The sequence below is a fragment of the Bacillus rossius genome, chromosome 15 (genome assembly GCF_032445375.1).
Source record: "Bacillus rossius redtenbacheri isolate Brsri chromosome 15, Brsri_v3, whole genome shotgun sequence".
Classification (NCBI taxonomy): domain Eukaryota; kingdom Metazoa; phylum Arthropoda; class Insecta; order Phasmatodea; family Bacillidae; genus Bacillus; species Bacillus rossius.
Genome location: NC_086342.1, coordinates 2,779,530 through 2,806,653, shown reverse-complemented (window position 1 = coordinate 2,806,653; position 27,124 = coordinate 2,779,530). Strand labels below are relative to the sequence as shown.

Below are 27,124 nucleotides of genomic sequence, written 5' to 3'. Positions count from 1 at the left end.
TCTTTGTTGACCCGGCGCTCTTAGCCTAACGGCCCTTCCGCCCCGGGGCCCCCACGGGCTTGGATGCGGATCACGCCGCATGCGCAACCGGGGAAGGGCGTTAGAGCTTTGGCTGTACACAGGGGCTGAGGCTACCCATCCCAGCATGTGTACCACCATCGGCCCCCTACCCCACTCGGCGGACCAGAAAGTTGGATGCTCCCTTAGCCCTCCGGAGATTCCAGCGAGACAGGGAGGACTCTGGGCGGGGAAAGGAAGTGGGGGCACCCTGACGCCCGTCTCTTCCCCCAGCCGCGCTGAACCTGCTGGCGAGGCACGGCTCTCAGTTCTCGGAGCACGTGTACGCCAGCTACCGCCACTGGCACCGCTACCTGAACCAGTGGCTCCGGCGGGGACGGGACGACTCCAAGGTGGCAGTGTCGGCCCTTGCCTCCTTCTACGACCTGGTCATGACCAGCCTGCGGACGTCGGAGGCCCACGACCGCCGCGAGGTGCTGCAGGTGAGTCCCGGCTCCGTGCTGCGTCGGCTACATCTCCCACCAGTCATTTCTATTTAAATAATTTACATATGTTACAATTTTCTTAAAGAAATAAAGAAAACTCAGCCTTCACCATCGTCGATAGGGCTGAATTTAGGATGTTAATACAGTAGAACCCTGTTATAATGTTTTTGAAGAGAGCGCAAGAGAAAAACATTATAAGCAGGAAAACGTCATAAGCAGGAAATCTCAATTTAGCACTTAACAATGTTCGAGCTTTGTACCAATGGACTCACCAAGCTATGTAAACAACTTTAATGTTAAAACCAAAGATAGTATACTTGATACATGAATTTTCTGAAACAAGCCAACAATTTTTCAACTTCGTCTTGTTCCCTAGTTAAATTTTGTTTGTCTTTAAAGATACACTGCCACATTTTTTTGTAAAATTGTCTCACGAGTCATGATGACAACATTAAGAGTAAGAACGTCTACTCCTTCACCACCTGAAAATGTTTAATTTTGGGATTCCTACGTATGAATGAAAAAAAAAATTATTTGTAAGCAATAGAAAACACTTTTAGTTATGCCCTCCCTCAATGGTTGGCAACTTAAATATTGTAGGAATGTGTACGTGCATCTGAATACCCACTGGAATGGCAAGGAAGAGAAGAATTGACTAAGGGTGCCAACTGACACGTAACTTTGAACATTGTGTGTCTTCAGTATATTGCATAAAATTGTATTTTAACAAACTTCATGTATTGTATGGCAGTGATTGTAAACATAAACCTACATAAAGGAAACTTTTTATTGTAAGTGTTGGAATAATTTGGTTTTAAAACATTTTTTCCCCATTTATTGAATGTTAGAAAGCAAACATTATAAGCAGGAAATTACACTATTTATGAACGTTACATGCAGGAAATAAATACATTGTCCTTATGGGGGAAATATTGGGACTTTAAAAATATGACATTATAAGCAGGAAAACGTTATATGCAGGAACATTATAACAGGGTTCTACTGCATATACATAATATGACTTGATGTAGGCTTTTGGACATACGCCATTGCTATGCTCATGTTTCATGTATGTCTGTAAGAGAAAACTACAAAAAAAAAAACACAAATTAAGCAAAAAGTTGCTGTCGTCAGGATATAATCACCGCACAATACTCCACAACAGGAATATGGCCAACAAACAAAGAAAAATGGACTTGGTAGCGAGCGTGACTGGCCACGAAGTGCACTTGTGTCGTGTCTGCCGGCAGTACTTCCTGCGGTTCTTCAAGGAGAAGCTGAACGGCAGCGCGGGCAGGCAGGAGCAGCACGTCGTGATCCAGGCGTTCGGCAGGTTCGCTGGTCCGTGCCGGGCGCTCGGCTCGCACTGCGACGTGTCCGACATGTTCCTGCTCACCGTGCAGAAGGCAGAGGAGCTGTGCCTGGGGTGAGACTCGCTGTTCACGACGAGCGACCGAGAGCACGCCGAGGGCGGATGAAGCAGTTCTCTTAATGATGACAAACATCGCCGCCTGAGTATTGGAGTGTTCTATGTCCACTTTTTAGGTTTTTTATGCCATGGACACGAAATTAATATTAGTATTCATTTGTACTATATCCACACACATCTACGCGCATAAAAATGTTTGTTATTAATTTAAGACCAATATTATTTTGTTCTATGTCATGATATTCATAGTTGTTTGAACTTTCAAATGCTTATATCTCAGTTCCGACTTCAATGGACATAGAACACTCCAATTCTCAGGCGACGATATGTGGACTGTATCGAGATGTTTTTAACCGACTATGCAACATAAATTACACGATAGCATCCAGTGGCGGATCCAGGATTTTGGTTTGGGAGGGGCTTGATCCAGCTAGGGCTAGGCTTTATCAAGGCAAACACTAAAAAACGATAGTGGACCCAGATGCTTTTGGAGGGGGCTTGAGCCCCTTAGCCCCCCCCCCCCCCCTCTCTGGATCCGCTACTGATAGCATCAGCCCGCACAATTGCAACCTGCCGCCGTCGTGCCGATGGAAAACGAAGACTGTTTTTTTTTTTTTCTCGCTGCAGGGATGCCACTCTCACGGTTTATGGACGCCAACCCTTGCAGTGCTCCAACATGGTGCCAACTGTAAAAAGCTGGGGCGCGGGTGATTTAAACTGTGTCTATCACGTGGCCCGGTACAAGTGCCACAAAGTCAACTCGCAGCACAGCTCTATGTGCTAGAGTTCACGCTACTACACGCCCAAGCCAACTGTGATCCCGAGGAGGGGAGTGACGGGAGCGCTAGTGTCGCAGTGAGAGAGGGGTGGGGAATGAGGAGGGGTATGGTGACAACTCTACTTGCCGGCCCACCCGCGACATGATTCGCTCCGAGCCTTGAGGCGGACTAAGGAAAGGAGGGGACAGTGTAGTGGAAGGGATGACGACGGAGGGAGGGGTCCGTCTGACCTTGGGTAGTACACATTTTTCCCGGGACCACAGTTGGCTTGGGCGTGTAGTAAGTACCAAACAAGTTCTGTTCCTGTAATTTTGTTTTCAAGCTGTATTGATAGGCGAGTGAAAATGGCCGACTTCAGAATAATCATCAGCCATGGAACATCCGGTACAGATTCTTCAAAGCACTCTCAAAAGCCTTCCATTACGACTTTATCTTTATTTCCCCGCCATAAAATGTTATGGTTACTGCTGAAATCTCATTTTGCTTATGCACTATATCGCCCTAGAAGCACCAGCGAGCGTCGCACTTATCATCCTGCCTCACTCGCACAGATACACTCCTGACTAGGTTGCCATTAACAGCATGGTTTAATTGCTTTTCTGATTTATGAAAAAAAGTATTTATTTACCTTACCAAACAAGTGTGCTGTACTTATTGCATTAAAAAATATTTTATTTGATTTCTACAGAACTAAAAGAACCAGGGATGGACCAATCAAATCCTCAACTACCATAAAATCCTTAGTATTCGAAAAATGCTGCTTTGCATATTGCGCTATAAAATGGAATTGTCGCATAAGGCAAAGTCTCACTCCATGATGGTTTTTTTTATTATTACTTTTATTCAAGGGCTATTTCTAAAATTTTAATTCGATACCACTATTGCATTTGTTTTTCTGGCACATATATTTCCAACAGATAATTAATTTAATTACTTAGTGTAATATCATGGAGCGTTAAAAGTCATGCAAGTGATAATAATTACCGAGACTTGCCTGCCTTTTTACACCCACTAAATTAGTATCTTGGAAAATATTTGTGGCACAAAAACGAATTCAAGGGATTTATCGAGATAAAATTCCAAAATTAGCCCGACAATAAAAGTAATGACAAAACAAAATAAAAAATTCAATATGCGAGTGAGTTCAAGCCTTAAGGAAGACCTCAAATATCTTGTCTTTTTTTTTTTAGCATGTCTCTTATTTTACTAACTCAACTTATTTGCAGGATGATACGAACGCGCTTTTCGAATTGGGGGATTCAGAATCGGAAAACTATTGCGTATTTCCGAGGAAAGGATTTTAAAAAAAAGTACATCTCGGATCTTGAGTACGTCATGTGGTTTCTCTGGTGATCTAACGACAGATGGCCGGTGTGTGTGGCGCTGTGTGCCGGGGTGAAGTGTGAAGTTGGCAGCAGTGCGTGTGGCGTGGCGGCAGGGGCGACGAGCGCGCGCGGGGGGAGCTGAGGTACCTTGCGGACTACGTGGCCTCTCTGGCGAGCATCGTGGCGGAGCTGGAGACGGTGTCTCCCGACCGCCTGGCCGCCTTCCAGCGCGTCCTGGTGAGGCTGGTGGAGGCGTTCCCCGCGCTGCCGGCCCCCTTCAGGCCCCGCGCCGTGCGCGCCGCGGCCGCGGCCCTCTGCGGCGTCGCCTCCCGGGGCTCGTCCGCCCTCGAGGGACTCTTCTCCACCGTCGGTACGGCACACCGGATCCTACCTCGTACCTGGCCTCTGGGAGCGGGCCGTGTCGGGTCTTTGCAGCGGCCATCATCGGGTGGACACACGGCTGTCTTTCTTGAGCAAGAAGGTGAACACCTGAAGGTGAACAAGAAGGTGTACACTGTCTTGTTTGCAAGTATCTTGTGCATACCGTACACACAGCACTGTGCACGTTGCAGAATGCCGTCTAATTCCGATTACGAGGTCCTTTTAGTGGGCCGTGGGAGTGATTTGTGCTCTTAACATCAGCATCTGCGGTTAAGCACAAAAGGTGGAGACGACGTAGACTGCGGACAAGGCCATGGATTCGAAGACGAGATGAAGGAATGAGTAATGTATTTCTACTGCTTTCCCGACTCCGGTCGCTAATATTTAAAACACAAAAAAAAAAAAAAAAAAAATAGCTTTGCAAACAAAACCAGCATTCAACTCAATATCTCGGTGTGTACAGCACAGATGTAAACAAACGACTAGCATGAAAAGGTGAACGAAAAATAGAATCGTCTCTAAACGGTTCTAGCTATCGTGCAAGTACTTGCATGCATGAGACTAGCACACAAACTGTCCAGTCACACGATGCAAGTCGACTTGAACAGAGAGGTGTTCACATTCTTGCTCAAGAAAGATAGCCGTGTGTATTAGGCTTTAGTCTGACTGACTGGTGCAGACAATGGCCGTGAAAGCCTGCAATCTTTATTATACGGTGAATCGGGATGGAACCGAAATAACATCGTAAATCACGTCGATGCCCCCGCGTTAACACCGAAATGCAAGTTTTATCGTGGAACAAACCCGCATTTATCCTAAACTTAATTCAAATCACATAAAAAAAAAAAAAAAACAATATTTTAATGTTTGAAATTCTTCAAGGAATGTCATGTACAAAAGTGCACAGATCAGAAAAATTAATTTAATCTCGTATTTAATCACTTATACCACTAATACTCACCATTTTAGTTTTATTGTTCTGAATGTATCTGTTTTATTAGACCAATTCATTACAAATTATTTAATCATAAAATTGCAGCATGTAAATACACTATTTTAGTGGAGTAGGAGTTAATTAAACAATATTTGTAAAAATGAAAACAATAACACCAAAAAAAAAAAAACTTGTGTTTTAAAAATGAAATTGGATTAAAAATAAAACCATAAAATCTTGCCTCTAACCATTTGAATTATCTTTCATTTAAGAAATCACTTATGCTTTATTATTGTCTAGATTGAATTTTTTTTCTGACGAATGGTCTTAAATCTGGCATTCTATAGTTCGGCTCATTCTGTAATGCGGCACTAATTAAGCCGCTCGCTTTCGGATTTCTTCGGGTTTATTCCGGCTGCTGACCTCGGCTGCCGTGTTCTCTCAGAGGTTATCGGTACTTTGTGTTTTCATTTCCTGTTTCTGGCGGCTTTCATTTCACATATAGCACTTTATTTTTTTCCCTGGGAAGACCAAATGCTCGTATGCATGTTTCCGCTGTATGTAGGAAGTTATTGATCTAATCATGAAAACCATATCGATGTTCAATATGCTCCAGTCAGAACCAATAATTCTGCACATCCCTGGTCCCAAGTGTGCCAGGTTAAAGCCCTTTCACTGTACCGACCTTCTTGAATGATCTCAAATATTTTCTGTGTATTAGTTGTATAGTGGTGTTTAATTTCCTCCCCCCCCCCCCCCTTCCTCTTTTTTTTTATTTTTTATTTTTTAATTTCAAATGCAGTTTAATAATGCAAAGATAACCATTTTTTATTGATCTACATAAAGTGTTTGTAATTTGTTAAAGTATTGCTAGTAGGTTCTACTAGCTCGCTGTAGGAAAGGTTTTGATGGAGATTAAAAGCTGATGAATATAGCTTCCACTGCGCAGCTTAGGTTCCCCCCTTCCTTCTTTGTGACAGAGAGGGGAGTGACGGATATTCTCTGTCGCAAAGAAGTGAGGGGGGAACCTAACCTGCGCTGCTCCATCAAAACCTTTCCTACGGCGAGCCAGTAGTATGTGCGTATCATCGATCATGCGAGGCTGTAGTCGAACGGTGGGGTGTGATGCCGGGGAGAAGAGACAGACGCGTGTGTGGTTCGCGCGGCTGAGCGACGCGGGTGTTGCAGTGTACCACGGCGTGGTGCGCACGTGCTCGCACCGCGTGGCGATCGACGTGGAGCTGCAGAAGGAGCGGGCGGCCGGCGACGGGGACCGGGTGTCGTACAAGGACTACATCCCGCTGTGGACCGGACTGCTGCAGCTGGGCCAGTACAGCGCGGGTGAGCCTAAACCTGCGACGCGTGCCGGCAAACTAACGAGTTTTCTTGTTTCCTCTTTCAGGGACTAACTTGAGGTTTTTTTTATTATTTTATGTACAGTAAAACCTAGTGCAATGAGAAAATTATATGCGTGTGTGTGTTTGTGTGTGTGTGTATGTTTGTGTTCATTTGTGTGTGTAAGTGTGTGAATCCTCATTATAACGAAGCAGCTGTTAGGTCCTGCCAAAACGCTATATAATCTTATGTATTTGTACCTTTAAATAACGAGGTATTTTTTTTTTATTTTTTTTTATTTTTTTCACAGTTCCACCAAAAACACCTGCTACAGCGAAGAAAAAATTAAAAATCTTAAAAACCATTCTGTAGTATCTATATATATATATCTCTCTCTCTAAGCGAAATACCACTTATGTTCTTGACTCTGGATCTACAAACTTTAAATTTTGGTAGTTACGTTCCCCATGCTCTATGAGCATGCACAAAAAAAGCTGAATTTAAAGAAACCCAACTTCCAAAAGGTGACCGGGTTTGGGTTAGGAGAATTTTAAAATTTGATTTAAGTTTTTTTATTTTTTATATATAAGAGCAGAGCAAGAGAGTTCTGCCATATGAAACACAGGTTTATCAGCTAGTAATATATACACTAGTTTTAAATAATCAGAATTATTTTAATAAACATACTGATTATATAATCACCAAATATATATTATGGCCAGACTGATGATAATCTGCCAGATTTCAAGCCATTACAGAACATTAAGACTTATAACGGTTCGTTATATACAAAATAAAAAGATTTTAAGCGTCTATTTTCGTGGTTTTATTTTTTCAACTAGAATTCATAAACAAATTGAACCCAATGTTTCATTCACTCGTTTCACACATATATCTGCCCGTCGAACAACTGCTGGTAGCTCGCATGACGAGAAATTACCGGAAAATAATCGCGTAGATTGAGTCCTTCAGTAATGTTTTACTGCAAGTACAAGAAAATGGTGCGACCTGGAAGAGAACCGCACCCAGCGAAAACGAATTCCGCCCCGAGCCAACATGCCTACGAAGGTGGCCGCAATTTCTAATTAAGTTATATCCAAAACAAAAAAAAACAATTAGGTTGATTTAAATATAGGCCTGGCTCCGACCACCAACGTGAAATGATCTCTTCGTAAATTACATGATAATTTAGCGAGAAGTCATCGAACGCGACCTACTCGTCCAGCGTTCGACAGACGACTGGTGATCTCATGAACTCGTCTCCTCCACGCAGGGAGTAGACGTCACATGACCTCACCGACCAATCACACGCACGCTTCATTCACTCTACAGATATCAGCCAATCACAGAACACGTCACAATACATGAAAAAACCCTGCACACACAGAACTCTGGGCTTCCCCTGATCAGTCTCTTTTCAATTTCACCTCAAAATCGGGGACTCCCATTCTCGTTCTCTCTCCCACACCGTGAGAGAGCAGTTATCACTCAGTTCCCATGCAGGAGGGGAATTACCGTCTTTATCTCGGTTGGCGGGGAAACACTGTTCCTTTCTCACTCCCACTTACAGGCCTCTCATGCCTCTCTTTCTAACCATCACACAAGCCCAGACACAGTCCCGTGATTTATAATTATATTACAACACGTTAATAAAATTTAAGAACAATAATTATAATACGAATTACTTTACAAAATTAAACTTATTGAGAAAAACATGAATAAGTAGGCCTAACCACGTAAAAATCTAGAACAGCGACTTCTTGTGAATAATTACATAAACATTACTAATGATAGAAAATGTCTGTTAAAACACAAAATACATTCTTAAAAACATAGCAAGTGAAAAATATCAACCCTAAAATACATGAAAACGGTAAAATATCATTAGAAAGACTTTTTTAAGAAATATTTACATTCATGAAAATAGTTTAAAAGAAAAATTATTTAATTAGGAGGGCAGGGTCTTGCAACATTACAGACTTAAGTTTTTGCACAAAATGTTTTTACCATACATTTTATAATCACAATTTTAGTTTTAAGTGTTTGAGCACTTGTAGTTTTAACATTTTCATTTAAGTACTTTATGCTATCTATTTTTCCTTTGTATTTTACAAAATGTTGCCGTGCTACATATGATTACAACAAAAAGGATTATCATTGTGCTTTTATTTATGTAGATTATGACACAGTGAATGAGTGAATTGTACTTTTTTGTATCCAAATTGATTGTTGAAGTGAAACAAGTTCTAGCATTGACACCTGTGTCTAGCAGCTGTTAGGTTTGTGTGGCTCTGGTAGAATAGTTGACTACCTAATATTTTTTTAAGTTTGTTGGATGATTTAAACATTAATTTGTACTTAATAATTAAATGTGCATCACTCCCTACCCTTAATTATGCTGGTATGCAAATGGTGTCAAACTCTTACCTCACATTTGAAGCATAACAAAAAAATCATTTAAATGTTTGTGGAATATGTTGAATCAAAGAAAGATTTAATTTACATATTTCCTTGCAGATGAAGTACTGTTCTCTCGGCATGAAGTTATAAAGAAGATCTACGACAAGTTTGTCAGCACAATCATTTTGCTGAGTGACAAGCTTAACTTGGAAACGAAAAAGAAAACTTCAAATTTTGACAAGGTATGTTAACTGTGTATGTGCATTTAAATGATACTCTGAGTGTTTTTTAGAGTGTCCATCATAAAATAATCTAAATTTGAATTGTGAAACAGCCAGTCAGTGAATATCACAGCTTTCAGTAACTCGGCGGAGCTGATTGGTCGACACTTTGCGAAGCTGACGAGTGCAGTTTGCTTTTTAAGAGCCACTTGGCTTTGTAAGGATCCGCTCAGTTGTTTGAGCTGTCTGGTGTACGTTTGAGTTGAACATTTATATTTCATGCTGACATTTTTATTTCCACACTTGGGCATAAGGAGGTCGTATATTAGTACAACTTTCTCCTACATAAGTACATGCGAACATCTCGCACATAACATTCTTACTTTCAGTGACTGAGCAAGTGAATGCAGAGGCCATGATCACTGGAATATTTGATATGTTGGTCCCTGTAATACTGAATTTAGATTCAGCTTCGAAATATTATTTATAATTTTTTTTATGTATATTTTTGTAAGTTGCCAGTAAATTATTAGATTAATATTTTTTTCATACTGTCCACATCATGGAAACCGAAACCGAACCGCGTTACAGCCAGTTGCGGTAGCATAATTCCTTGCTACGCCAAACAGTATCACATAATAGCGTGTTACTTTGAAATTCACAGTCTTAAACTTATTGCAGTGCATGCACACCTGATCGCGCGTCGCGAACGCCCGGCGAGCGAAAAACCTTTTTCCATCGCGTGCATTACTTAGCTCGCGCACGCACGCTGACAGACACATCCGCACAGCACGGCTACCCAGCTGCTAGTCCCCCACCCCTCCGGCCCCGCCTCCTAGCACTGAGGATTGACATGTCACTGACCACGTCGATCAAATGCAAGTTTAACCTGTTAACCTGTCTAAAACATTTATATAAAAACACATGTTTATGAACACACCAATATAAAAATTATTATTTACAGAACAGAGTCTTAACAGTTCATAAATACAACAATTTAAATTACTATACTTTTGATATAAAACTTACTAGATCGTTCCATAAATCATCTCATCAGTCTTATACCAACTGGACAAAAGATACCAAAGAATATTTGTCTGCCAAAAATGTGAAAAAAATCTAAATTAAGGAAATAATTACAACAAAATATAAAAATAACTTAAAAAGAAAAAAATTAAAATGAGAACTAGTGGACACTAGGTTAGCCTTATTTTAAAACAAATTTTGATTTTTACTGAAATATTTTCCATGTAATGTAGGTTGCCTGGCAGAGTGCTCGCATGAACGAACGCTCCAAAGAAAGCTATAGATGTGCACACTTCGCACCCTGAGTACAAGACTATCGTAACTCAAAAATCAGTGTAATACTATCACAACTGAGATGCCATAGTCTTGCACATATTCTTATATGATGTTTTCCAGAGTGCAACACTACATTATTTGCCATAAGTCTCGTAAAAGTAGATATAATATTGCGATAGTCTTGTAGTGCCTAGATAATGATGTTTTCCTGCTTGTGGTATAAAAATATCTCATAAACTCAATTTTTTGAGTTACGGTAGTCTTGTACTCGGGGTGCGACTTGCTGAGCGGATGTTTCGATGTGACCTTCACTGTCGCGCGTCTTCAGGATGATGACGTCCCAGTGCTGGACCCGGAGGCGGGGCTGGAAGCAGTCGTCCCGAGGGACTTCCAGGTGTTCATCAACCTGTGCGACCTGAGCCGCGACGTGCTAACCTCGACGGAGGCCGCCCCCCTCTTCGCCCGCTGGGTCGGGCCGTTCTGCCGCGCGGCGGTGCGCCACATCCACCGCCACCCGCTCGTCAGCGGCTTCTACAAGCTGCTCACCGTGGCTCTGCAGCTCTGCGACAGGCTGCACTTCTTCCAGGTATCCCCCCTGCCGTTGCTCGTAACGCTTGGGAATCATGTTATCTTTGAAAGATTTGTGCAATGGGAGTGCATGACTTGATGTAAGTTTTTGGACATACGCCATTGCTAGCAATGGCATATGTCCAGAAACTTGCATCAAGTCACTTGGAAATCATAATCGGAATCAAACCTGGAATCAAGGGAAATTGTGGAATCGGAATCGGAATCAAAAAAAATGTGGACTCGACCCATATATACACTTAGGCATAATGCCCTTCCCACTTTGGGGCCCCAACTGGGTAAGAGAAATGGATACACTATGTTAGAGACCAAGACTGTGGCGAGAGTCAGAGGCTACCCATCGCCACCGGAATCCCTTAAGCCCCGTTCAGGTAACCAGACAGCTGACTGAACCAAAGTCCCGCGACTTCACTCCACCCAGAGAAGCTGGGCTCCGACCTCCTAGCTCGTACCGTAGCTGTGTCGCCACTCACCCTGTCCACTCTTCGCCGGGACAGGGATCCCTCCGAGCATGCCCCAGACGATAGGAGCCCATGTCAGAATGTCATCAATTGCTTGGCGGCTGTTAACGTTCCGTGTGATGCGGTTAGTTGGATACGGGACAGTAATTGATGCCGCACGTAATGCGGCTGTTCTGGCCAGGAGCCAGCTTTCTCTGCATGAAGATTAAAGCCATAGTTCAGTGGCAGTGGCGAAAATAAGGTTGTAGGTTCGCTCTCTCACCTTAGAAATTAATCATTTTAGTTCGTGATCCCAACCGTGTGCGTTGCATTGCACTCTAATCTTTAAAGACGCGTCATCTCCAAAACAATTCCTTCGTAGCCATCACGTCTGTTGTATATTATTTTCTTAGGATTACGCTGGGGCGGCTGACGACGGCAGGAAGACGTGTTACCTGCTGCTGACGAAGTGTCTGTCCGAGCTGACGTGCCGCTGTCAGCAGTACAAGGGAGACCTGCAGGTGTCGTGCGTGCAGGCTGTGCTGGCGGCGCCCGTGCAGCTGGTCGCCGGCTTCGTGCAGCAGGCGCAGTCGGTGTTCCAGGTGACGCTACTGCTTCTGCTGCTGCTGGAAGTGGCACAGTCACGATTAAAGAAAATGATTTGGATTAATTGTGCAATCATTAGTTTTGGATTATATTTATTTATTTTATTATTATTTTTTTTATTTTATTTGAGTTTTATTTTTAGTTTTAGTATTTAATTTTAATTAATTTTTTATATTTTATATTTAATTTTTAATTTTTATATTTATTTTTTTATTATTTTTTTTATTTTATTTGAGTTTTATTTTTAGTTTTAGTATTTAATTTTAATTAATTTTTTATACGAGCCTCTGGACCCACCTTCCAGAGCATCCAGGTTCAAATCCCGGTTGGGCCATCCGATTTTGTTTTTGATGTGTAGCATCTTAACTTTACGGTATACGGCATTTGGTGGGAGTAATTTCGTGAATGGAACGGGAGTCCACGGGGAAGAAGATGTGTAACACCACGGTGCTGCCGTCTGTGGCGGACGGTGGGAACCAAAAGTTCACAAAGCCAAAGGGAAACTTTACAGTTTTAACTGTTTCATGAATTTTAACAAGAAGTGCAGTAGGTATTTTAAATTAAATTTCTTGCCGAAAATCAGTCAAGTCTTTTTTCATTTTTAATCGGGAGCCGTTTCATTATATTAGTTCCACCTTTCGTCCTGCAAATTGATTGATTCAATAGTAGAAGCAGAAATGTACTTCCGACAACAAATTCTACCGACAGGTGCGAAAACTACTTGAGATTCGTGTCAAGAAATGTAGTTGAAAACATAATTTTCATCACCCGCTGCATTGTTTTAAAGAATTCTGCGGTAAATTTTATGTTCGAGTTTCATATTATAAGTGTATTTGCTACATGAGAACACATGAATTTGCTCTTTACCGAGGTTAGATGTTGCCCATCTATGGCGAATATTGATAGACTCACTCACAATAATTTTATATATATAATTATATATATGTGTACATATATATTTTTGGCAAAAGTTAACATGGTTCATTTTGGTAGTTTGTGGCAGGACTGTTGAGAGATAGAGGAAGCCCACGGCACTCAAGCCTGAGGTAGGCCCGATTGAGTTTTGATATTTTTAATGCTTGTGTTTACCCTAATAGGTTAAAAAATTATGAAGCTGTTGTTAATGGGATATCGTAGAAAACCTTATAAGTTATGCGATACGCAGAGATCATCTTTACGGTTATGTCCGCTGTAACGATTGCAGTTTCTATGGATTTTTTTTTTGTGGGGGTTTTGTAAACTGTCGTACGTTAAGTAATAGGGAGGGGACCCGACAAAATTATCGAGTCACGGGCTTTTAGTTTTAAAGAATTGTGTTGTGTGTTTCCATCTTTAATGTTCTCACTGTTGGCAATATTAATAAAAGTGAAACTGAAACAGTGGATTGTTCGTTGTGCTAAAACTAGTAACATGTGTTAGAGGATGTCCTACGTTCTGATGGCGAATGTGCGCAGGTTTCTTTCCGCCTGGGCCACAGCCACATAGCGCTGGCCCACCAGGCGTTGTCGACCTTGGAGCGGTGGCACGGCTCGCTTCCGGCCAGCGACGTGAAGCCCCTGCTCCAGTCCGTGTTGCCCGAACTGGATGCCTGCCTGCGGAGCCTGGGTGGGTGTCCACACCACCCGTCCTGATTTTATCTTTGAAAGATTTATGCAATGGGGGTGCATGACTTGATGTAAGTTTTTGGACAAATGCCATTGCTTAGCACATGTATGTCTGTAGAAGAAAACTATAAAAAAAAACACAAATGACAAAAAAAACACAAATAAGCAAAAAATTGCTGTAGTCAGGATTTAACGCCACACATTACTCCACAACAGGAATATGGTCAACAAACAAAGAAAAAAAACAAAGATAAATGGACTAGCAGAATCTGTGGGGTTTTTTCGTTCTGCTAGTTCTGCTAGTTTTTTTCTGTGTTTGTTGACCATATTCCTATTGTGGAGTTTTGTGTGGCGTTAAATCCTGACAACAGCAATTTTTTGCTTATTTGTGTTTTTTTTTGTAGTTTTCTTCTACAGACATACATGTGCTAAGCAATGGCGTATGTCCAAAAACTTACATCAAGTCACCCGTCCTGATGCGTAAAACCTTGCTAAATATATTATATACAGTAGCTCAGAGAAAAGACACTGTTAGACTCAGGTTCCAATCCCATTTGCCATGAATTTTATATATATATATATATATATATATATATATATATATATATATATATATATATATATATATATATATATATATATATATATATATATATATATATATATTAATTAAAATCGTTCTCAGAGGAAACCTTTTATGCTCACCATATAGCTAGGGACATGATTCTTGGTGAGTTGCGATTAGGGATGTGCGAATACCCGATGTTTTCGGGTACGGTTCGAATCCACAATTACCCGAACACGGAATCGTTGTACGTGCGAGGATTCGAACAGTATTACGAATATTCACAAAAGTTATAAATTAATTTAATACGGCTCAAAAATACTAGCAGTGAAAAATAAAATTAGGCTACTATTACGTAAGTATTTATAATATGATGTATCAAAGAAAGATATGTAAATTAAATATTTAACACAGTGACATTAAAAGAATTTCGAGATTTCGAGAGCTTAAACTATAATTACGAATTTCGTCGTATAGCAAACTATAAACTAAAAACAATTACATACCTACAAGAAAGAAACGTCTTGGCTTTTTATTGGAGAAAAAATTGTTTCGTTTGCTGAAACGTTTATAAAACTGAGATTTCCCTTTGGAGTACAGTTTATTACGATTGAGTTGGAAAATCTAATATGTTTTGGTTTTCATATTTGAAACTGTTTATTATTAATTAAGTTTACATAATTATAAACATTTCAATCTCAGTGTAATAAATAATTGCCAGTAGTTACACATATTATTTTTAAATTAATCAGTTATTTTTAATTATTCTGTGCTTAATTTTCGGAATCGGATTCATATCTCCAATATTGCCAGGGATTCGAATCGGATTCGAACCGAACTGTAAATCAAAGATTCGCACATCCCTAGTTATGATAAAATCGAAATAACTCTGGAAAACATGCCACTACACCATATGACACTGGAATTTAAGTTAATACTCCAACAAGGCACTGAAATGCAATTAAAATTATGAAAATTATAAGAATTTTCAATCAAAACATGACTTTAATGTAAAATTGTTACATTCCAGGTTGGCCAGTCAAAGCAACCCAAAATAGTAACAAATGAAATCTTGTTGTGTACCGTATTTACCCATGTACCACCCGCACATTTTTTCTGAAAAACAACATTCAAAAGTCGGGGTGCGGGTCATACACGAAATTTGAGGTTTTGGACAACAATGAAGACTGAAAAAATTGGATTTATAGTACATTACCGAATGCTGGACGCATTTATTACAATGAAAATACAGCGAAACCCCTTATTTACGTAACCGTTATTTACTTTTTCCCGATATTTGCACCATTTTATTTCGGTTCCGTTTTAACCTCATATGATGCAATGCAATAAATTGCCGTTGTTTACAACGCGTGTATAAACTGCTTCCCGCAATTTACGCGGTTTATTCTGAGATTAACGCTTTCTAATTTAAATAATCATAATACGACGTATTCTGATGTGTTTTCAAGACGTTTTTAAAAGTATTAAACTTTATCCGTAACGTGTCGGGAGTCGCTGTAATCCACCTATAAAACGTAAACAGCGCCAGTTGGCATCATTCTGTATAGAGCGCGCGCAAGTAGTCGAAGATCGATAGCGATAGCTCGCAAACTTCTTGCTACGCGCGCGCTCTGTTTACAACCGAGTTAACTATAACTGGCAACCCGCGCCATTTTATGCGTATCAATAAAACTCACGTTTTTGCTACGGGTTTTTTTACATTGAATAAAATGGTTTTATGGCATCACTCATTATTTTTAATTATTTGGCACTACAGGCTTTATTTTTATTTGCAGGATGTTGCAACGGACTGAACAGTTGACGATTGTGGTTATTGCATACAAACATTTTAAAATTTATTTCACCAAATTTACGTCTGTTGTTTAGCAAAATTGATCTACTATTTTGACAATGAATATTACTGTTTTTTTTTCTTAATATTTTATGCATTTGTGTTAGTAAAATTCTGTGCTGCAGTTATAAAGAGTTTTCTTTGTTGTTACAATGACAGACTCTTTTTCCCTATTTATGCAGGCACATGTAAATAGACATTACAGTGAAAAAAAATTTTTTCCAGAGAGTATGTTGAAAATTTGGGGTGCGGGTCATACATGGGGGCGGGTGGTACATGGGTAAATACGGTATATATATGCAGTAACTTTAAATTATATTTGAAGTTACGTCTCTCACCCAAAATAAGTTGAAAAAGTTTTTAGTTTGAATATTAAAAGAGGTTTTGAACTTCCTTTGATTATTACTTTCTCAAGAAAAAAAATCCCAATTTACATACGGTACCGATCACAGTTTAGTCTTCTGGTCAAAATTAGTTATTTGGAAAAGTTTTTTTTTTTTTTCTAAAGTAAGAAAGTTCTTAAACTTCTCGGGTTACTTTTGACGAATCAATTACTCAGTAAATACCAATCACAGTTCCAGTTGATTATCATAGCTTCATGTTGCTCGATATAAAAAAAAATTAAGTACTTTACTTAACTAGTTCTGTTATTGTGTGGAATTGTCCACGGTGAAGGGGGGGGGGGGGGGGGGGGGTGTTTGTGACGACGGTCACCCTGGGCTGATGCAGTCGCTTGAAAGGTCTGAAAATGTGTATTTAAAAAAAAAGTTATACTTTGACCTGACCTCGACCAACAGGCGTTACATTGTCCCGTCGCGGAGTCCTCATGATACGTTCGTGAGTTGCCGACGACGTGACCGCACACGCTGACAATCTGCACAAATATCAATATTAATACTGATTATTTGATTTAAATTGAATACACATTTTGCATTTCAAAAACAAATACTGTATTTACCTGCATACAGATCACATATTTCATGCTGATTTTTAGTTCAACAGAGTGTAGTGCGGTATCTTCTGCGAATTTATAACTTTGGGTAGAAAAAAAAATGAACAAGCATTTGTCAAGATACAACTTTAAAACTATCAACGATAAAAACATACGTTGAGAAATAACTTTCATTTGTTTTTTTACTTTTATAATTTCACATTTGTATTCGTAAATATTTTGATACAAGTACTCACACTTTTTTTTTTTTTTTTTCAAAAACATTTTGCAGTGTGCATATTATTGGGCGTTATTGATAATATAATATAGCCTATAGCCTTCCTCGATAAATGTACTATCCAACACTGAAAGAATTTTTTCAAATCGGACCAGTGGTTCCTGTGATTAGCGCGTTCAAACAAACAAACAAACAAACAAGCTCTTCAGCTTTATAATACAGGAGCACAATCCTTTATCCAAAATGGTCGGGACCAGCAGCATTCCGAATTTCGGAATTTTTCGGATTTCGGAATTATAATACAGGAGGCCTAGTAAAGCCAAGTTATGTTATGTCAGATGTATTAAGGATTTCAAGCAACATAGTACAAAAAACAACAAAGTACATAACGCAAATAAACACTGCAGCATAAATAAATACCCGAAACAATCGCCAAAATAATTTGTTTTTAACAACTGATACTGTAAAACATCTGGAGAATGTTTATGGTGCGTCGTCATCGCCGCTGATGTCGCCGTCAACTCGTACGTCTCGTGATCGGCCAGGAGCAGGATTTTCCTTCTCCTGAGATGAAGCAGCACGAATGATGGCATTTTTAAATGCCTCTTGAAGTGTCACTTGTTTTGGTTTAGTTTCCGCAATAATTCCACCTTCTGAGTTATTGATAATGTTAAGTGTTTTCGTTATTTTTCGCTACCACCCATCTTCATATCGGAATGCCTTTTTGCCATTGCCGTCTTCAAATATGGTAACACGTTCGCGTAACAACACGGTTAACTACTAAATGCGATAAAACAACTCCTATCGTAGCCAAGCAGCAAGCTGTAACTGGCGCTAGTTTGCCGGTCAAATGGTAAACACAGCGCCTCAGCATTGCCAAATTGCATGCTGCCTTGCTGACGCAGTGCTGCCAAGTCACTCGCTCGCACTAGTCACGCGATCGCGACTTGAGTTTGCCACACAACTGCGAACAATATCGCGGACGTTGAAGTTTCAAAAATATTTTCGGATTTTAGAGCTGTTCGGATTTTGGAATTTCGGATAAAGGATGGTGCACCTGTATTAGTATAGATTTGCGACCGAATTTGTTTCGACCTGCAAGTAACTGATGTTGGGACAGTGATGTTGGGGGGGAGCTCGAACCCGGGGTAGAGAGAGTGACACGTGCGTGCAGGCGCGGAGGACCGGCCCGGCACGGACGCGGCGGAAGCCCGCGGCACGGCCAAGCGCGGGTCCGTCAGGAGCTTCGCGCGGCGCACGCACCTGCTGGAGCGTCCCGAGACGGAGCTCCTCAGGCTGCAGCGCCGGGCGCTGGCGTTCGTGGGTCAGCTGGACGGGGAAGTCGGCGCCGCGCTGGCCGGCGGCCGGGAGGCGGAGCTCGTGTCCTGGGACACCGAGCACCACTTGGAGTACGCGCTCCCCTTCCGCGACGCCAAGGTCGGCGTGAACCTGGGTGAGTGACCGCGTCGTTCAGGTCTGCATGGGGTGTCTCTCATTCCACAACAGAAAAATGGTTATTGAAGTTCAATTTGCCTTTACTGTTTGTGCCGGAAATTAGGTATTTCGGCACGTTTTTTTAAATTTTTATTATAATTATTATTAAATTATTTTTGGAAATTTTATTTTCCATATAATTTGGTTACAAAAGGGTGATTTACACTTTGTTAGGCTGGTGTACTCTACTTAGTTAATCTTTGCTGCAGTGGCCCGATAGCTTTTTTTAAATTATGTATTTGAAATTATATTTTTAACGCATTTTAATACCTTATATATATATTTGTCTCTCATTCAACTGTTATAAGTTTCATCATTTAAATAAAACATAGAACATAGAGTATTTATGTTCAGACGGAAACACACCTTGTTTCTGTTCATTCCTCATGTCCTTGTGTAGCTAAAGGTCCACGGTTACAGCAGTGTGTAATGTCAATGCTAGTATTTATGTATTTAATCTTATTTACCTACACTGCCACAACGTAAAATTTGATTGGCAATTTTATACTACGCATGTGTGAACAACAATTGTGTTGCTGTCTTCAAGTAATGCCTGTTTTTGTTATTACCCTTTACTGTTAAAAATCTCATTTTTTTTAAATTTGGTTGGCAATTTTATACTACACATGTGTTAACAACAATTGGGTTGCTGTCTGGAAGTAATGCCAGTTTTTTTGTTATTAACGTTGATTCCACTGCAAACAGTTCTTATTCAGGCAGCACTGGACGTAGGGAGGGGACCCGCTCCAGCAGGAAGCAACCCCACCTCGCGACACATTTTTGCATTTTTTTAATCTCCAGATGATATTCTCTTTCTTTAAATGGTGTTAACTCGTAGTAATATTGTGCAGTTACTGCCGGGTGACTTAGTGGGTACGTCTTCTCTATGTGCGTCGAGGCGAAGGTGGCCGTCACGTCACACCGTGTGTGTGTACGTTTGTGTGCCGTCCGCAGATGAGCTCCTGCCGCGCGTGGTGGACCTGGCCTTGAACTGCAGCAACCGCCAGACGCGCGTGGCGGCGTGCGAGTTCCTCCACGCCGCCCTCATGTACATGCTCGGCAGAAGTAAGCCAATTGCGTGATAACACTTCCCTATAGAAAACAGGTAGAGACAAGATTTAGCTGGTTTTATTTTTAGGCAATTTTCATTTTTGAAACAAGAGATGTAGGTGTTATTCAAGTTAAAATTTCTTTGGGGGACGACGAGAGGGAAATTTCGAGGCCGAATTTTAATCAAACGTTTTTGTCAAACATTGTGAAACGTTTCTGACGCGAAAGGAGGGGGAAGAGATACAAAGAGAACACTGTGCAATGTACGTTGTTGGGTTCATTTTCGTTCTCCTCTTTTTGCAATGATTCGTCCTCCACCCAAAAAAAAAAATTAACCATGAGAGATAGATGAACAAAAGAATAAATCAGAGAGTATACGCATGCACTTGTTTCAGAAAATAGATATGGGTATCCTATACTGTCAGCTGTGAATGCCTTGAATTTTATTTTTGCTACCAGCGCGCTCGTGTTTCTTGTTCAGCCAGCGGCGTAGAGAGCGCTGTTGAGACAGTCCTTTCAATTCCCACAGATAGCGCTACCTGTTATGAAGTTTGTATTTTGTTCAGAGATTAGGCGTGTTCCAAATAGCATGTATTTCAACAGTCGGTAATAGCTATATTGTTATTAATCATTATTAACTGATTGATAATTGTTTATATCCTGAGCAGTTATATTTAAGTGAGTAATAATTTTGTTGATTATTGTTTTTTTAATCAAATTTCTCATAAATACAAAAAAGGTTAAAATTCTTAAATAATTTAAAAAAGAAATGAAAGATAAAAAAAAACTGCACTTTGTTATTTGTGGAAAATGGTCTTCTCTCTACATTTCTCTCGCTCAGCCGTTTTACGAGTCAAGTTTTGAATTGCCAAAGACATTTCACTTCTATCGTGTGTACTAAGTTACATGCACTCTTTTTTTTTTTTTATGAACTGTTTATTCATAATGATAGCGTATTATTCAACAGATGTGACACACAAATGTTTGTGGTACTTATTTCACAAACCAGATTACATTTGGACTAATAAATTATGCTATTATTCTATATACATATATATTTCAATAAGCTTGTCTGATTATGTGGAGGTCCTCCGCCGTAAGGGCCTGTGGGATCTCGCGGTGTGTTGAGCGACGGCGAGAGCTCGGTGGCGGAGGTGCGACGGCCGGTCGCGGTTGCAGACGTGAGGCTGGAGCTGGCGCAGCCCGGCCACGGGCGCCAGCTGTTCGCGCGGCTGCTGCCGGCGCTGCTGCAGCTGGGCTGCGACCCGGACCAGGTGGTGCTGCAGCTGTTCAGCCCGCTGGTGCCGCAGCTGGCCCGCTGGTACTCCAGCGAGCACCAGATACGAAGCCGGCACACCGAGGCCCTGCTGCTCGCCCTCATGGTGAGCCGACCCGAGTGGCAAGCCTACAACTCACGTAGTTTCGGTTCCCTGCCACGTTGCGTGCAACTTCGGATTCCTCTCGAAAATTTGAAATTTAAAAAAATCGAAGGGTTAGGTTAGGTTAGATCAGCCAGAACATGCTCGTGTTTTCCATTGGAAACTTCTGATTCAGCGGCTGAAGTGGCGTTTGATGCCAAAACGCAAAACTTTGGAAATCTTCGGGTATTCTTGCAGGGGACCGAAACTACGTGAGTTGTAGGCTTCCCTACCCCGAGTGGCATTCGCTTCGCAGTAACAACATTCTTACCAACCAAACCACTACAATATTAGTTCTACAACATTTTTTATGTAACACATAAGAAATTCATAAAAGGGGTTCGTCTGTAAAGTCGGCTCAGGCGGAACCTGACAATGAGTCGTGCTTTTTCATGTGTGCAGCCGGCGTTCATCGATTTATAAGACGTTGTCACGTCAAAACATTTTTAAATATTTTCTTGGGTTACTTAATATGTAACACTTCCGGGAAAATCAATAGGTAACTACTTGTTATCACTAGAGACAAAATTTTATGGTTTTATTTTCGGGCCAATTTCAATTTTTAAAACAGGAATTTTTTTTTATTATTAAATCGGTTTATTAAAAAAAAAGTATATTACTGAAAAGAAGTGATACTTATTTGTTCAAAACAGTGTCATTTTGATTGATAAATGATGCATATTTTTTTTTCAATATGATTTTTAGTAATTATTTCTAACTTTACAGAACATAAAATAAATCTGTTAAAGTATTTCTGTTTCTTAATTGTATTCTAAGGTTGTAATTTAAAAATGAGTAATATCGGTTGCAAGATTTAAAAAAGTAAACTACATTGGGGAACAGTCATCATTGCTTATTATTTAGTTACTTTAATTGTATTCAATAATTAAATGATTAGGTATTTGTTATTAGAGGTAGGTAAGTTTTGATTGAAAGTGCATGCTTTATGGTGTATTAGTTTGCAGTTCAGTGTTACATTGGTGTATTGACAGGCTTGGCTGTGTTATTTCGGTTTTATCACAATTCACCATATAATCTTGTTCCTAGTTCTGACTGGTGTCTTGAATTGACTATAAAATTCACCAAAGGTATCAGTCTTCACGGACGCGTCCACGGTGACTCTCTCTGCAGGACGGGGTAACTCATCCGACGGACACAGCGGTGCGGGATTACTCAGCCAGGAGCCTGCAGGAGTTCGTGGTGTGGTCCATCAAGCACACTGCCGTGACCGAAGAGTCGAACGTCAACATCAAAGCCGTCCTGAGGATGATGTGCAGTTTCTGCACTCACCCGAGTTCCGTGAAAAGGCTCGGTAAGGAGAGAGAGTTCATGGTAACGGCATATCCGCCGGGGTAGTGGAGCGGGATAAATAAACAACAAATAAAAAATACATTTTTTAAATGTATTAACAGGTTCAAAAAAAATTTTTCTTAAGTAATGGTGTATTTTTTTCTTTTGGTGTAATAAATCCTGGCTAAGAAGAATTCTTAGTGGGGGAAAAAACAAACTAAATAGGTTAGCCACGGTATTTATTCACAGTCTGTGAATTTTTGCAAAAAAGAAGCAAGGTGTTGTAGTTAGAAAAATTTTAACTATTTTATTATTTTAAAAACTTTTTTTTTTTTTAATAAATATATATTTTATTAATTGTTTATTATTCTATGGCAACTTGAACCCTCCTCTCTGCATCCACTCTTGTTTCATGGCTACTTTATCCGTGTATTCTGGGTTCCAATTTTTACCAGACATCTGATTCTGTGTCTACCATTCGTCAAGCAATTCTCCGCTCTTGGATTCATCTTAACTGTTTCCATTTGTTATCTCAGTCATGATTTGGAGTAATAACTTTTTTTTTTACATTTGTAGGTACATATTACATTTTCATGTGGGGAGTCGCTAAGCCCCTGTCGAAGTCTTAATTATTTGTACGGTTAGGGGAGGAGGCAAAATGGTTAGAAATCAAGTGTGTGTATTTTTAGGGTTTTTTTTTCTCCTCAGTCTCTCATATGGATCACGTAATTCACCCTATTTTGAAAAAACCAGAGTAAAAAAACAGAGATAGATGCTCCACAATAAATCCCTTTGGCTAAGAGTCACATGTTCTTTATCTATCAGTAACCAAGTTTTTAATCAAAATATACGATTTTAAATATTGAATCAGTTATCAAATTATTAAATATTGAAAATCTAAATTTTTGAGTATACTCTCCCATCCCTAAGTGCAGGTAGTCTGTTAACCTTGCCATGCATGGGAGAGTGTTTGGTCTAGTGAAGTGGAGCCTCGTGGTGTCGCGCACACAGGCGGGGCGCTGGTGTTCAACAGCACGTACCGCGTGCTGCGCGAGGAGTCGTCCGTGCTGGACCGCCACTGGCTGGAGCTGCTGTACCACCTGGTGTGCAGCCTGGCGCTGCCGGGCGCCACCGACTCCACCGATGCCAGCGCCACCGACGCGGCGCAGCAGGCGTGCCTCGCTCTGGACCGCGTGGCGCGCGTCATCTGCGAGAAGCCGCAGCTCTTCCTTCAGGTGCCCTTGCCCCTCTCACTCCTCGCCTCGCGAAGGTCCGGCGAACACTGGGAACCCGGGTCGGAGACAACCCTGGAAATGTAAAGTTAATCGTATTCACTCACTGAAGGGTCACCCCTGCTTATAGATCTCGGTGCAAACACCCGGCCGCATACTCGCGGCACAGACTCCTTAAAGCCTGACAACCTACGAAAACATGTTTTCTTTTGGATAGTACACGGTAAACGACAACTGGATAAAGGCCTAACTCACACTCCTAGCATAGAGACAGCTCAAGCAATTATCTTCTCCCAGATGGACAAAAAAAAGTCACACTTCGAGGGGGGGGGGGGGGGGGGGGGGGATCTTAACCTCTTACCAAGCACACATTTGTTTGGTGCACTTTTGTATACTTTTCAATTTAATGTACTATATTTACTTACAAATGAATCACCCCTTCGTTTGGGTCGCGCCCTTAACTTTGCGCTAAAAATTCTAACATTTTCATTGTAAGGGTCGCCCTCGAATATGGGTCGCACCATATAACTGTCTCCAGTAGAATACAAGTGAAATCTTGATGGTCCGTGTCTCGGCTTATTTCCACGTTAGAAACACTGCATTGATGTTCTTTATCTTTCCCCTCTTCATCCTTTATGGCCCTTTCGCCTCCCGTCCCCTATCGCTTTAGCACTATCTAACGAAAAATACAAAGGAAAATTGTTTCCCTTCCCATCAATTTTTTTTTTTTACACTTCCCCTTTTGAAAGAGCAAAGACCGCAGGCTATTTCCTTGTCAAATTTTTGTCAGTTACTTCAATAAAAACAAGCACACCCTTTACAGCAGTTTTGTAATAAACAAAATGTTGCAGTAGAAAGTGTAGGAAATCTCTTGCATAAAACAATGTTTGGACACAGTTGCGTCACAAAAAAAACCTGTCGAGATAGAAGCATGTTGATGATTGAGTACGGTGCTGCCAGTTCACGGACATTTACAATAATGAGAGAGGGAGGAAGAACCTTAAACTGTGCTGCTTGGCCACACGCACCCAAACTCACATGCACATGGACGCAACCTCTCCCCTCTTTCTTGCTCTCTGGCTGGTTTATATTTAGTTGCCCCTCTTGCCAAGCGCCAACCCAGCGACAGACAGCCACGTCACATGACGGCAACGGCTGGGTAGCCGCCCGACAGGCGGCAGACGTAACAGCGCAGTTCATGATGCAGTACTGACATATTAAACAAATAATATTTACTCATGACATATTTGTTAAAAAACAACACATGCTAGTTGTTTAAGCATGTACTGTACCACAACAGAGCGATGTTAGTTTATTTTACCCAAAATGGAAAATTCGCATATGGATCGCAGAACATTTTACTAAACAAAAAAAAATTTGCATATAATCTGTGACCCACACACACGGGTAAATACACACTTCACAGCGGTCCGAGAAAATTGTACGAAGCATACAGTCAAATCAAAAAAGAGAGAAATAAATCGGTCATAAACGCATATTAATTGTTTTCTGAAAAGTGTAATTGTACTATGTTGCAGAAAACATCTCTTTGACTAAGAGTCGCGTGTTCTTTATATGTCGGTAACCAATTACGTAAACAAAATATCACTCGATTTGAAGTATAAAATCAGTTACCAAATTGGAATTATTAATCTGAATTTTCGAGTACCCACGTATCGCTAAGCAGAGGCAATCTGTTAACCTTGCCGTGCATGGGTTGTGTGGGACGGGTGGTGTGTGGTGTGTGGCAGGCGAGCGAGAACAGGCGGGTTCCGCCCGAGATGGGGGCTGGCAGGCTGGAAGATGCCGTCGAGTGGCTGCTGCGACAGTGCGGCGCGCTGCAGCCCGACTGCCGGCGCAAGAGCACGGAGCTGGTGTCTCGCCTGGCGCCCCTTCTCCCAGGTGCGGTCCCCGTTGGGTGTCCACAGTCAGTACTCTCGTCCCTAGCTCTAGTACTTTTATAAGTTTTTTAGGGGTCTAGTACATTTACTCTCAGATCTAGTACTTTTTTCTTTAATATAATAATATTACAGTAACTCCAATATGTTTTATTACTAAGCATAATTATTTTTAAAAAACTATGGAATGTATGTGTGTGTGGTGTGATATTTAAGTTAGAGCATTGCAATGCCATAATAACTTCCTAAATTGTTAAAACCATAACAAATTATAATTTAGTACTTGTTTTTTTTTTCAAATCTAGTACTTATCTTCTCGCCTAAGTTGGTATGAAATATTTTTTTTTCCTTGTGGACACCCTGGGCTCGTGCCGTACTGCCGTTCGAGTCAGTAGCGAGAGAAGTCGTCAGCTTGGTTACAACAATTGGAGGCCGTAGCAATTTTCGAGCAGTTTATTTCAGGGTGTCTACAGCTCACGAAACCCATGAAGAAGTCCCTAAGTAGGGATGGGCCAATAAAATCCTTAGTATTCGAAGGATTCAATATTCAAGGAAAAAGATTGAAAGAAAATTATATGAGGAAATAGAGTAAATTACAAAATTCAACACTGATAACCTCTGAAGTTCACTAGGTTATTCTTGCTCCAGATTTATTCTGCTATTTAATTGCTATTTTATTTATGAAAATATAGGCAAATATTCACGACTAAAATATTTGCGTGACTAATTAATAATTATATCATGGTCAGTAGCTGTGTTAATGCAGCTGGGTAAATGCATACCACTTAACTTCTAAGGTTGCATTTTTCAAGTATATTTTCATAAATATCTGCGATACGGTGGTTGAATAGTCATACTCATATCACTTCCCACTAAAGCAATTAGGGCACATTTCCCAGAGAAGATAAACGAGGAATATTTCGCAAGTGGTATACTACATGGCACGTGTTTCAGTGAACATAAAGGTTTTCACAAGTCATGTTTAATGATCCTGTCGTCGATGAGGCGTTAAGTCCGAAATAAGCGAATATTTTATTTTGTTTGTAATTTTCCGTGTTGAGGATGGCGGACAAAGGGAAAAAGTTTTCTCCGCCCAAGTGACAGCTTAGTCACCTCGACGGGCCTGACGATTAGCTGATGTGGAAGAGGGGCAGTGGTAGTATGTCAAAGGGAGCGTAAACAGGAGTATTCTGGAGAAAAAAACTCGTCGTCATAACACTGCCACACGCGCACGTGAAAAATCAGCTTCGAGATCGAGGGGATTCAAACCTAAATTATTGTATAGTTGTAAAGAAGCAAATGATAGAAC

At 40.8% G+C, this 27,124-nt stretch overlaps 1 protein-coding gene across 2 annotated transcripts in view; it reads left to right on the top strand.

Moving 5' to 3' along the window:
• LOC134539470 (DNA-dependent protein kinase catalytic subunit-like) overlaps positions 1 to 27,124 on the top strand; it is a 99,077-nt gene that overhangs the window by 9,906 nt on the left and 62,047 nt on the right. For both annotated transcript variants that reach the window (XM_063381532.1, XM_063381531.1), the window contains exons 6-19: positions 292 to 500; positions 1,754 to 1,929; positions 4,150 to 4,406; positions 6,540 to 6,692; positions 9,204 to 9,328; positions 10,938 to 11,195; positions 12,051 to 12,239; positions 13,698 to 13,848; positions 18,608 to 18,886; positions 19,882 to 19,992; positions 21,157 to 21,359; positions 22,527 to 22,707; positions 23,697 to 23,920; positions 25,669 to 25,819. In XM_063381532.1, the coding sequence (XP_063237602.1) occupies positions 292 to 500; positions 1,754 to 1,929; positions 4,150 to 4,406; positions 6,540 to 6,692; positions 9,204 to 9,328; positions 10,938 to 11,195; positions 12,051 to 12,239; positions 13,698 to 13,848; positions 18,608 to 18,886; positions 19,882 to 19,992; positions 21,157 to 21,359; positions 22,527 to 22,707; positions 23,697 to 23,920; positions 25,669 to 25,819 (2,667 nt within the window). The remainder of the gene's footprint in view (positions 1 to 291; positions 501 to 1,753; positions 1,930 to 4,149; positions 4,407 to 6,539; positions 6,693 to 9,203; positions 9,329 to 10,937; positions 11,196 to 12,050; positions 12,240 to 13,697; positions 13,849 to 18,607; positions 18,887 to 19,881; positions 19,993 to 21,156; positions 21,360 to 22,526; positions 22,708 to 23,696; positions 23,921 to 25,668; positions 25,820 to 27,124) is intronic.